The sequence below is a fragment of the Poecilia reticulata genome, chromosome 16 (assembly GCF_904066995.2).
Source record: "Poecilia reticulata chromosome 16, P_reticulata-male-v2, whole genome shotgun sequence".
In the NCBI taxonomy this organism is placed as follows: domain Eukaryota; kingdom Metazoa; phylum Chordata; class Actinopteri; order Cyprinodontiformes; family Poeciliidae; genus Poecilia; species Poecilia reticulata.
The window spans coordinates 99,001-111,632 of NC_088845.1; the positions used below are offsets into that span (position 1 = coordinate 99,001).

General features: G+C 47.5%; 1 protein-coding gene across 5 annotated transcripts in view; it reads left to right on the forward strand.

Moving 5' to 3' along the window:
* The first annotated feature begins 1,433 nt into the window (after positions 1 to 1,433).
* Positions 1,434 to 12,632, forward strand: part of LOC103477507 (collagen alpha-6(VI) chain-like) — a 54,322-nt gene continuing 43,123 nt past the window's right edge. For 3 of the 5 annotated variants that reach the window (XM_081597570.1, XM_081597571.1, XM_081597572.1), the window contains exons 1-6: positions 1,439 to 1,544; positions 5,750 to 5,865; positions 6,158 to 6,745; positions 7,983 to 8,534; positions 9,086 to 9,694; positions 10,321 to 10,863. In XM_081597570.1, coding sequence (XP_081453696.1) covers positions 5,775 to 5,865; positions 6,158 to 6,745; positions 7,983 to 8,534; positions 9,086 to 9,694; positions 10,321 to 10,863 — 2,383 coding nt within the window. In that variant the 5' untranslated portion in view covers positions 1,439 to 1,544; positions 5,750 to 5,774. Of the gene's footprint in view, positions 1,545 to 5,749; positions 5,866 to 6,157; positions 6,746 to 7,982; positions 8,535 to 9,085; positions 9,695 to 10,320; positions 10,864 to 12,632 lie in introns of all 5 variants that reach the window. The other 2 variants (XM_081597574.1, XM_081597573.1) reach the window with 2 other exon arrangements.

Below are 12,632 nucleotides of genomic sequence, written 5' to 3' on the forward strand. Positions count from 1 at the left end.
AGGCGTTCTGCTTGGGTGACCTTTGACCCCCAGAGTATTCTCAGACTTAATGACTGGGGCCTTTTTCCTCCTCAGCTTTTATTTCAGACAAACAGAAATATCAAAACCCAAAGCAGGAGAAATGAGCCTGATGCTCCTGAGAGCTCCAGATGGACTCAATTAAACCTTGAAGCTGAACAGTCTGCTTCCTAAATGACTTGTTTACTTTCTCTCAGCCGTGACGTAAGATGAAGGCCTGAGTCTTCTGCCCCCTGCTGGTCGACCTGACCGCTGCGTCCTGCCCTGTGGTTCCATCCTGCAGGTGAACTCAGCCTCGTGCTCGGCGGTGGGAATAGTTCGTCATGATGGCGAATTAAGACGGGATAGTTAAAACCTGCAGCGCTCTGCTGAGTGGGCCGCCGGTCGACCGGCTCATCTGGAATCATGTAACTCAGTTTTCTCCAGAATTTCCTGGGAAGCGTTCCTCTGACGATCCATTCATCACCATGTGAGAGAAAACACACTTTTCACTTCTTTTATCCAGAAACCACAGATGTGCTGCAGCTGCCAGCATGGAGCCCCTCTGCCCACAGAAACGCTTTGTGATGTTTCCAACTACAGCGAAGTGAAAGCAGAAACATCTGGCGGCAAGAGGAAACCTGATCAACATCTCTGGGATCGACATCCAAAAGCTCCGGCAGACAGAACCGACTGATCAGAGGCAGGGAAGCCGCCATGACGCCTCGTTACGGAGCCGTTTGGAGCAGGTTCTGTCCCACCTCCTCAACAGCCACAGGCGGCCCTGCTGCCCGCTGCAGGATCCATCAGAGCGGAGCCAAGCGCCTGGACTCTGGCCCCACGCCTGGACTCTGGGCCCCCATCCCGGAGCCTGGCCCCCCCATCCCGGAGCCTGGGCCCCCGCCTGGACTCTGGCCCCCCGCCTGGACTCTGGGCCCCCTGCCTGTACTCTGGTCCCCGCCCCGGAGCCTGGCCCCCCGCCTGTACTCTGGGCCCCACGCCTGTACTCTGGGCCCCCATCCCGGAGCCTGGCCCCCCGCCTGTACTCTGGGCCCCACGCCTGTACTCTGGTCCCCGCCCCGGAGCCTGGCCCCCCGCCTGTACTCTGGGCCCCACGCCTGTACTCTGGGCCCCCATCCCGGAGCCTGGCCCCCCGCCTGGACTCTGGCCCCCGCCCCGGAGCCTGGCCCCCCGCCTGGACTCTGGCCCCCGTCCCGGAGCCTGGCCCCACGCCTGTACTCTGGGCCCCCATCCCGGAGCCTGGCCCCCCGCCTGGACTCTGGCCCCCGTCCCGGAGCCTGGACCCCCGCCTGTACTCTGGGCCCCACGCCTGGACTCTGGCCCCCGTCCCGGAGCCTGGACCCCCGCCTGTACTCTGGGCCCCACGCCTGGACTCTGGTCCCCGCCCCGGAGCCTGGCACCCGCCCCTGGAGTCCAGAGGCGGGGCCCTGCACCTCCTTCATCCTCCTCCTCCTCCTCTGACTCAGTTGCAGTGAAGCAGCCAGCCGGTGGAGGAACGCAGCTGGTCCTGATGCAGCAGCACAACTGTGAGTAGCTTCTGTCTGACCTTTGACCTGCAGGATGAGTTTGTTGTTGAGGGAGAAAGTTGCTTCCGTCTGACTGATTCATTCACAGGTTTCATTCTATCCCCAGTCAGATCAGCGCTTCTCCTCCCAGCTGATGATATTTTCCGGTTCCTCCTGCTCAGCTCTCTCGTCGTTCTTCCTCTCTGCTGGTCTCAGTGAAACGTTTCCTGTATTTGGTTTTGGGTGTTTTATTTCTGATAACGTGGCCTGACTGCAGTCCGATGGTCAGATCCTTCCCCTGCTTTGCGCTTATTGCGTCTCTCAGCGTCGCTTACATCACATCCTGAATGCCTGCATCACACCGGATACTTTTATCGGCGCTGATTTCCTGAACTTTGGGGGATCGGAGATCGGCTGATGCTTCCATGCGAAGCCGATCTCACCCACTAATCTTATGCTGAGGGTTAAAGGTCAGCTGCTGCCCTGAGAGGTTTGACCGACCCACCAGGTCAGGTCTGAAAGTTTTCAGGTAACAATATTTCCCCTCTGTTACCAACTCAGCAACTTTCTTACATTTAAAAAAACCTGCCGATCAGAACCAGCAGGTCAGGCTTTTCACAGATCGGCCAGAAACCTGCAGGTGGAATACACACACACACACACGTTCACGACACTCTTTGATTAAATTACTGTCTCAGGTGTAATTACAAGAGCTAAATATTTAATTTACACCAGGTGAGTCTTTCTCACCTGACAATGTGGACCGGTACCGGTACCAGGCTGGTTCTGAGCCTTCAGACCATTTTAAAAGAAGTTGATGTAAAAATGTTAGTTTTAAAGTATCAGCAGCAAACAGCATGTCGCCATCTGCAGCTCAGAGCCGCCGTGTTGCTGCAGCCGGATGGAAAAACATGTTACAACCTCAAACATTGAGAAGTTTAAATTATTATCATCAAACGTTATGAAGCCAAAAAATCCTCAGAAACATTTCGAGCCGACCAGGAGGATCTACACGAAGCTGGTTTCTAATTCCAGCTTCCAACAGCTAAAGGGCGATTCCACCTAATTTTCACTACCTTTCGCATCTTTAATCGACTCAAGTTTAAAAACTACAACAACTAGACTCTTCAAACCTGGACTGGATTATTCTGCTCTAATAGAGGAATATTTGAAACCATGTTTGTGATTTGTGAAACTTCACTTAACAGATCGGTGCAGAAGATCTTTCCTTCCAACAGAAATCACCATCTACAGTAACTCTGAAGAATTAATGAGTTACACCAACATTTAATCACTCATTGGGATTAATAAAATGGTTTTGAATTGGAATTTAATTTGAAAAAAACTGCATAGAACAAGAGTAAATAGTGACGTTTCACAAATTCCACACATGGAATAAAACATTCTGCTATTGGAGCAGAAGAATCTAGTCCAGGTTGGAAGAGTCTCGGTCAGGTGGGTCCAAAGTGGGTCCAAAGTGGGTCCAAAGTGGGTCCAAAGTGGGTCCAAAGTGGGTCCTGCTGGTTTTATTCTCTCCCTGGTGGCAGTAACAACCTCCTCAGCTCGTCAATGTTCCTCTTAGGCCTCTAATGAGCCTCGTCTGATGCAGGTGTGTTAAACCAGGGAGAGACTACAACATGCAGGATGAGGGCCTCAGGGACCCACTTTGGACCCCTGATGTTGTAGTTTCAGAGCTGGAGCAGCTCTCATGTGACCAAGATCCAAAAAACGTCTGAAATCAACCTTTATTGAAGTTTCACAAATCCCAGACATGGTTTCAAATATTCTTCTATTAGAGCAGAATAATCCAGTTAAAGGTTTGAAGATTCTAGGTGTCGTAGTTTTTTAATTAGAGCACTTCTAGTATGAAAGAGATGAAAAAAATGGTTAAAATCATTTTTTAACCATTTTTTTATGTAATTTGTGAGTTTTCACAAATTACATAAAGGTTTCACAAATCACAAATATTGTTTTAAATATCCAGCTTGAAGAGCAGAATAATCTAGGTTGTAGTTTTTAAACTTGAGTCGATTAAAGATGCGGAAGGTAGTGAAAAATTAGGTGGAATCGCCCTTTAGTGATTGGAAGCTGGAAATGGAAACCAACTTCAGCTTCGTAGAATCTACTCACTTAAAATCAGTTTCACACAAAGATGCCATCTTAAACGTTTGGCCGTTGAACTGGACCGGTCATATCGCTGCCCAGCTAACAGCTCCGCTCTAATCTTTCTGATAAACATCATCAAGAGAAAACAAACCTTTATCTTGAAGACTTCCTCCTCCCTCTCTCTCTCCCTGGAGGATAAGTCCATTTTGTGACATTGCTTTGCTAACTTTTCTTCCACCGGAGCTTTGAATGCAGCTCATGTGAGGGGAAGCGAGACCTGCCGCGGCCACCAGGGGGCTCCAAACAGCAATCTATAAATATTCCTTTGTCCATATACAGAATGATTTCTATATACATTATCAAATATATATTGTAAGAAAATCAAAACCTTATAATGAAGTTGTGTGTTTTGTTAATAAAATCAGAAAGAAGTCATTACTAAAAAAATAAGAATCAGTTCCCCCCAGTGTCCCCTGCGCGGCTGCTTAGGGCCGGCCCCTGCGAGGCTGCTTAGGGCCGGCCCCTGCGCGGCTGCTTAGGCCCGGCCCCTGCGCGGCTGCTTAGGGCCGGCCCTGCGCAGCTGCTTAGGCCCGGCCCCTGCGCGGCTGCTTAGGGCCGGCCCCTGCGCGGCTGCTTAGGGCCGGCCCCTGCGAGGCTGCTTAGGGCCGGCCCCTGCGCGGCTGCTTTGGGCCGGCCCTGCGTCCCAGCCTCTGGCTGCAGCAGACATGGACCAGCCCAGCATGGAGAGGCAAAGGCAGACAATGGATGTTTAGCTTAAATATTCCTCTTAGTGCTGATTTTACATGATACTTTTACCATGAATCAGGATTAAACTCACATTCAGGAAGTTCTCTTTCTGATGATGGATATGGTTTGCTTCATCGCGCTTATTTTGAAAAGATGTTATGTTTTCACTGAACTTTGTTTCCTGTCTGTTTGATTCACCCTGACTTGGTAACAGTTTCATAAAAACTTTAAGATCTAAATTAGAGATGATTAACAACACGATGCCGTCGTCTCAGTTCAGGAGGCAGCAAACACCTGGCCAGGTGAGCTGGTGTCCCTCAGTATATTGGTGTTTTCGACCCGGTTCTACTGGAACCAGAACTTCATCATCTGCAGACGAGCCATTTCTGCTGCTAGCGCTATGCTAGCACTTTAGCTTTGGTTGTATTTACCCAGAATGCCCTGTACTGTAGACCACTTCCTGCTTTTGGAGCTGCTTCTGGTCTGCTTGGTGTTCACATTCAAACTGAACCCATACCGAGGTTTGGAGGACCAGAGGTCAGAGGTCGAACCGAACCGGACCGGACTGGAGTTGGATTAAAGCGGACTGATCAGGGCTGGTGAGAATGAACGCTGAGTTTCAGAGCTTCATCCTTCTGCAGGATGGAGTCTGGAGTTCTTCATCATGAATAAAAAACTTTGTCAGGAAAAGTCAGGAAAGCTTTCAGGAATCAGAACCTGGACAGATTGAAAAACTAATCAGCTGACTGGAAAATCACCTAGGAGGAGGAATGGAGCTACATTCTGGTTTTGCACTACGCCAGCGCTGTCCGACCCGTCAGAACCAGTCTGCAGGAGGCAGAGTGTCCAGAAACTATTCGGTGAAAATCTCCTGAACAGAAACATCGAGGCTCCCTGTAAGACAGAAACATCCTGCTGAGGCAAAGCGGAAACGGCAACACTAAAATCAGAATCAAAATACCACAACCTCCATGATTCATATAGATCAGTGGTGCCCAAAGTCCGTCCTCGAGGCCCGGCATCCTGCATGTTTTGGTCTCCCTGGTTTAACGCACCTGGATCAAGTAATGGCTCATTAGAGGCCTAAGAGGAACATTGACAAGCTGAAAAGGTTGTTACTACCACCAGGGAGAGAACTAGAACGTGCAGGATGCCGGGCCTTGAGGACTGTCTTTGGGCACCCCTGATATAGATGCTTAAAAACTAAGAAATAAGGATTGAAGACAATGGAAACCGAAAGCCAGGTTGTCTAAAGGTCGTCATGCAGAAGGTCTCAGGTCTGTTATTTATAAGTTATTTTTCTGGTTTCTGATAGAAACGGTTGATCCCAGCCGTTCTTCGGTCCAGATCCTCACTAACTCTGTTTTCTGCAGGAAGTGAAACCACCAAGCATCCAACATGAGGGGGGCCGCGGTCCTCATCGTCATCATCATCACCGCCGCCGCCGGGTTCTGGGCCGTCTCTGCTCAGCCAGAACTTCAACTTTCCGGTGAGGAAGATGACCTTTGACCTGATCGCCTCTCCTCCGGCGCTGCTCTGAAACGCCTGCGGCTGCAGCGCTGCTGGCTGGTGAAGGTTTTCCTCACTGTCAGAGTTTTCTGTTTTCTGTGAAGCTGCTGCTCATGTAAAAATGTCTGAGGAGTTTCTCCTCCCAGTCGTGGTGACGTTGAATGTGATATTTCAGCTTCTAAGATCCAAGCTGATTACAGACATACAACTCTAGAGTTGAGCTTTGTTCCTTTAAATCAACCGTTTTTCATCACATTGATCTTTCCTTCTAGAGTGTCAAAACGCCACATTGGGGGACATCGTCTTCCTAATCGACAGCTCCGGTAGCATCGGCGAGGAAAACATTAGGATAATCCGCGCCTTTCTCAGAAATGTCATCCAGAACCTCGACATTGGCCCTGATAAAGTACAGGTCGGCTTGGCGCTGTACGCAAACAGTCCCAAGAAGGAGTTCCTGCTGAAAGACCACATGGACAGGACAGCCGTGTTGGACGCAGTGGAGCAAATTGCTTTCCTTCGCGGTGGCACAAACACGGGCAAGGCCTTGGACTTCATCCGGGAGGAATACTTTACGGCTGAGGCAGGGAGCAGAGCCAGGCAGCATGTTCCTCAGATCGCTGTGCTCTTGACTGATGGAAACTCCGACGATTCTGTGTCCATACCCGCCAAGCGTCTCCGGGACCTCAACGTCTTTGTGTTTGTCATTGGAGTGTCTCAGGTCAATTCTAATCAGCTGAAGATCATCGCCAACTACCCACCAGAAGACTACATCCTGACCACCAACAGCTTCCAGACTCTGCAGAGTCTAAGAAACACTCTGCTGGAAACCGTGTGCTCCTCCCTGCAGATCCAGAAAATAGGTAAGGTGTCGTCCATCTGAGGGTTCGGTTGATTTCAGTTCTTCTCCCCAAACTACATCTACACTGGAGCAAATCTGACCTGCAAGCTCAGGCGGTTGATGCAGACAGTCACTTTCCTCGATCTGTCAGACCCTAATAAAAGTTACAGCAAAAATTATACTTCAAACATTTGAGTACTTTGTTTGCTTCAAGAAATGAAATGAACAATAAAATCTTACATGTTTAGTTTGTCATTGAGCAGATAAAATTAAAAGGGGACAAAATTAGTTGAAAATAAAATATTTTGTGGCCCCCAAGTGCTTTGGCCGTCATGTCAAAAGGTTTGGACTGCTGCTTAAAGGAACAGACATAAAAGCAAAGCGTCACAGATGAAGCAGCCCCTCAAGTCCAGACCCTTCATCCAGAGGGTCTGGACTCTTGGCTGTTTCCTGGAGGAGGAGTGGACTCTGCTGAGCTTTTAAATTGGACCTAATCACCAACATTTCTCTGCGACGTAATGTAATGTGGCAGATCGATCAGAAATCGCCTGTGATGTAAACAACCGTCCTCCACTGTAACGCGATCCGATCGAGGCGGCTGTGACCAACTGAACGGCTTCCTAAACTTCCTTCGCTGCTCCAACTGCAGGCTGACTGCAATTCTAAAACACAAAAACCAACGTCCTCGTTCACAACTTCTCCTTCTGTTCGCTGACTGACCCGGTAGAAAGTCTACCAGAGAAGTCTAAGTCAGTGGGACTTTGGAGCAGTGGAGAGAGCGCAGGCTTGCAGAGGAAGGCGGTGGCCAGGCTCGGGTCACACAGACTGGAAGCTGTTGAAACCTCTGGCTGCAGTCCCCGAACGCCACCGTCCTGCAACGTTTAGAGGCATCCCTGCCTCGAGCTGCCTGAAGAGGAAAGGCTGAATTACCTCACTGGAAGGTCAGAAAGTTCTGCAAAAGTCTGCTTATTAACTATTTCTGTGTCCAGACACACAGATGATCACAAAGAAGTTGCTCCTCCCCAAAAAAACCACAAAATCTTTTAAATCTGTTTTCCTAATGAAAACGGATCAGTCATCCTCTGAGCCCAGTTGCTGGGACCCTAATAGAACTGTGGTTGCACCAACATGATTTTTTGCAATGAACTTTTCTCACTATATAACTATTTAATTTCACTTATATTAAAGAAATATTTTTGGATTTGAACTGAATTTTCTGGATTTGGGTTTCAGTTGATTTTCTTTCTGTCTTCTTCCAGCTTTGGCCCATAAATTTGCAGACATCTTTCTCCTGGTGGACAGCGCCTTAAGTCCACGACAGTTCACCTTTTTCAGGAATGAGCTGATCAGATTTATCGACCAGATAGACGCTGGACAGTCAAGGTACCATGTCGGCTTGGCTCAGTATCGCCAGGATGTACAGACTGAGTTCTATCTAAACGCTCATAAAACTAAACCGCAGTACACAAGAGCACTGAGAAGCATTCAACAGCTGCCACAAACTGGCCAAGCACCGAACCTGGAACGTGCTCTGAGGTACGCAGGTGATAACTTTTTCCTCCCTGAAAATGGCGGCCGTGCAAACGAAGGAGCTGAACAGTTTTTGGTTGTTGTTGTTGGAGAAAAGCCGAAGGGACTCTTATATTCGGCCGGTCAAGCTGTCAGATCCCAAGGGGTGTCTGTTGTAGGCATGAGTTCGGGTGCGTCAGTGCAAAGCTTGCTAAGCTTTGCGGACATTGCCTTTGGCAATCTGAGGATCACTCAGCTGAAGGATATCTTCACCAGCCAAGAAGTGGAAACAGCCATTGAAGGTAGGAGCTTTCGGCCTGTAACAAAGTATCTGAGGTGTACAGAAATAGCAAACTGAATCAGATCACCAACATTTCCAACAGCAGAGACTCATAACTAGGGCTGTAAGCAAACTCAGTTTTTAAGACATGGCTCATTATACATGAACCATGACTTGTCTCTACATTATAATCATAGAAACAAGAAAGCTAATCTTGCTAGCTAACATCAACTGGCCACATGTGTACGGGCTTAAAGCAATATACTCATTCTCTACACCAGTGTGGAGCCGAAGAGGATTTACTGCCAATTTTAGTGTAATTACGCATTTTGTGACACCTCCACTAATGACACACAACCATCATATACGTAAAATTACCTTTGGACTATCCAGTGCTTGTCTCACTGACATGTACATCTCTGTGGTGTAATGTGAGTAAATTACAGGATTTACAATGAATCAATGTCCATGTCATGTTAGTTGATCTGTTAGTGGTAATTTAACAAACTGTTGATTAAAACTTTGTGAATCTTAAGACGACAATCTCATAAACATCCTGCATGGTTTCCACAGACTGTCAGAGAGTCAACACTGCAGACGTCGTCTTCATCATCGATGAGTCAGGAGGCATCGGGAACAACAACTTCCAGCTCATCCAGAGCTTTGTGCAGTCGCTTATCGGCAGCCTGAACGTCAATCAGACGGGAGTCAGAGTGGGAATTGTTACCTACAACGAGGCTCCCAAGGCCCACGCTTATCTCGACAGCTTCCAGGACCGAACAGAAGCTCAGCAGTTCATCAAGTTGCTCCGTTACCGCGGCGGTGGCTCCAACACTGGAGCTGCTCTGCGGTTTGCCCTGGAGTCAGTCTTCAAAGGGAGGGGCAGCAGGGAGGATGTGCAGAAGGTAGCTATCGTGGTCACAGACAGTAAATCCCAGGACAGCATGAAGGAAGCGGTGGCAGAGCTACATTGGTTTCCAGTCAGAGTTTTTGCAATAGGAGTAAATGAGAAGACACCAGACCTGTACGACATGGCGTCTTATCCCACCAACAGGCACGTTTTTGCTGTGGACAATTTCATGCAACTGAAACCCCTGAGGAAAGTCATGCAGAAGAGTATCTGCAGTGCCATCATTCAGGGCTCCGTCAACTCCTTTAAAAACAGCGCCGACATCAAGGAAGGTGGGAAACGTTTCACACTATTTACAGTCAAGGTTACAGAAAAGTCTGTAGACGCCTGTTAAAATGTCTGCAATGTAAAAAGTTAGACCATGATAAATAATTTGATATTTTCTACCTTTAATGTGGCATGTACCTTATTAAAGCCTCATTGAATTGTGTTCACTTTAAATTAATACTTTGTTGAAGCACCTTTTGATGTAATTTCATCACTTAGTTTTCTTTGGTTCATTTTTTCACACTCTGACTTCCAGAGGTTCTCCAAGTCCCTGTTTGACACGCCTTGGCATCGAACTCTGCAGTTGACTCCACAGTTTTATGACTTGTATCAGATCAGGATTCCCCCCATCCAAATTTTACATTTTCTTCAGTTGAAGGCATTGTTTTGCAGATTTGTATGTCTCTCTTCAGCTTTTCAGCAAATGGGACACTAAGTTTCTCCAAAGAAATGCCTCTAGTCAGGTTCTGTCAGTAGATCGAGTTAGGGTCGATCTAGTGGCGTCACACAACTCAGTCCACTGATTGAACGGCAGAAAAACATCACTGCTTACCACAAACACAAGACAAACTAGTGTGTCACGTTTGTTGTTGAGTAGCATCACACTAACCTGCAGCGTTTCTGTTTCCAGCATGCTATCAGAAGGATGAAGCAGACATCATCTTCCTCATTGATGATTCAGACAACATCGATTCCTCTGACCTGTCTGACACAAAGAAGTTCATCACTAACTTTCTTGGAGAATTTCGTGACAGACTCGATCATATTCGCATCGGGCTTGTGAAATACTCCAACTCAGCTCGGGTTGCGTTTGACCGGATGTCACTCTTAGACGTGAGCAAAGCTCTGAATAACGTTAATCATGAAGGGGGTCGGACCAACACAGGAAGAGCCCTCACATTCATGGAAAGTTATTTCAAGATGGTACCCTACAGTCAGGGTTCGACGTATCTGATAGTCATCACTGCAGGAGACTCCGAAGACAGCATCAGAGGTCCAGCAGAGAAAATAAGGGCGCAAGGCGTCATGGTCTTTGCTGTTGGCGTAAAGAGGTCAAACAAAGCTCAACTGCAGGAGATCTCTGGTGATCCAGACAGGACCTTTAAAGTCAGAGATTACCATTTCCTCAAGTGGATCAAAAACGATATTCTAAGACCAATCTGTGGACCAGCAGGTGAGTCAAGTGAACTTTATTGTCAAAGATCTATGTAACAGGGTAAACACAGAAGTTTGAGCTTGCATTTCATCAGACTCCAATGTGCAGTTAAACTAAACATATAAACATATAAATAAGACATTGACAGTAACCACCCTCCCTCTGCCCCCACACACACATTGCAATACACTGTGCAATATGAAGACAATAAGAGGAATATATAGATGGACAATAAATACAAACACCCACACACACATGCACACGCACACACACAGCAGCAGAAGTGCAACCAGTGGACATACAGGTAATGTGAGGTAATGTAGATGCTGTATGTAAGGTGCAAAGAGTAAAGTGCAAGTGGTGTGTGAAGGGAATGTTTATGAAATATTCTCCAGTGTCCTTGAAATGTTCGTTTACTTCAATGTGTTGAGAGTCTGATGGCTCGTGGAAAGAAGCTGTTTCCCAGTCTGCTTGTGCGACACCATAAGCTGCGGCAGCTTCCCTGATGGTAGCAGGGAGAACAGCTTGTGTGCTGGTCTCTCTTTATGTGTAAAGGTCCTGAATGGCTGGTAGACGTGATCTGATAATCTTTTCTGCGTCCTCTCCACCCTCTGGAGTGCCTTCTTGTCTGGAGATAGACAGCTGCCGTGCCAGACAGAGAGGCTACTGGTCCGGATGCTCTCAGTGGCTCCCTGTAGAAGGTGGTGAGAGCAGATGTGGGGAGGTTGGCTCTTCTCAGCCTCCACAGGAAGTGGAGTCGTGTCTGAGCCTTTTTGACCAGGGAGGTGGTGTTTGTAGTCCATGTGAGGCTATCTGTGATGTGCACTCCCAGGAACCTTGTGCTTTTCACAGACTCCACAGCACTGCCATTGATGATGGTGGGATGAGTTGGTTTTTCTTTCCTGAAGTCCACAGTTATTTGTTTTGTTGACATTGAGTAGCAGGTTGTTTCCCTCACACCAGTTGATGAGTTGATGTACCTCCTCTCTGTATGCTGAATCATCGCTGTCTCTGATGAGGCCCACCACTGTCGTGTCATCTGCGAATTTGATGATGTGATTCGTTTCAAATCTGGCACTGCAGTCGTCGGTCATCAGCGTGAACAGCAGGGGAGATAGCACACGTCCCTGCGGCACCCCGGTGTTCATGATGCTGGTCCCTGAGGAGTTGTTTCCAACTCTGACTGTCTGCAGTCTGCTTGTTAGAAAGTCCAGCAGCCAGTTGCATAGTGAAGTGCTGATGCCTATTGAACTCAGCTCGTTCACCAGATGTTGGGGGATGACAGTGTTGAACGCAGTCAATGAACAGCAACTGTGATGAGCCAGGCGGAGGTGGAGTGCTGTTGCTATGGCGACATCAGTGGAGCGCTTGGGGCGCTAGGCAAATTGATATGGATCCAGAGTAGTGGATCCATATCAAAACCAGCAAAGACATTTCACTAATACTAAATGCACTACATATGGTACATTGTTTTTATCAACATGTTAGAATACATAACTTCAGCAGCTTATCTCCATCACAAGCTGTTATGGAATATAAAGTCTCAAAAATGACCTAAACAAACATTTTGTTTTACCTTTTCCATTTCTGTCTTTTAAATGTTTTAAATCCTCCAAAAATGTTGGACAATGATGAGCAAATATCAATGCTAATCCTCACAGATTTTAATATGTTCTAATGCACAGGCATCCATACTTTTTAGAAATTGCCTCCTTTGCCATAAAAAATAAGAGAATCTGATTTGTGTTTATATTTTCCTGTAAACTGAAAATGACTCAGGAGAACAA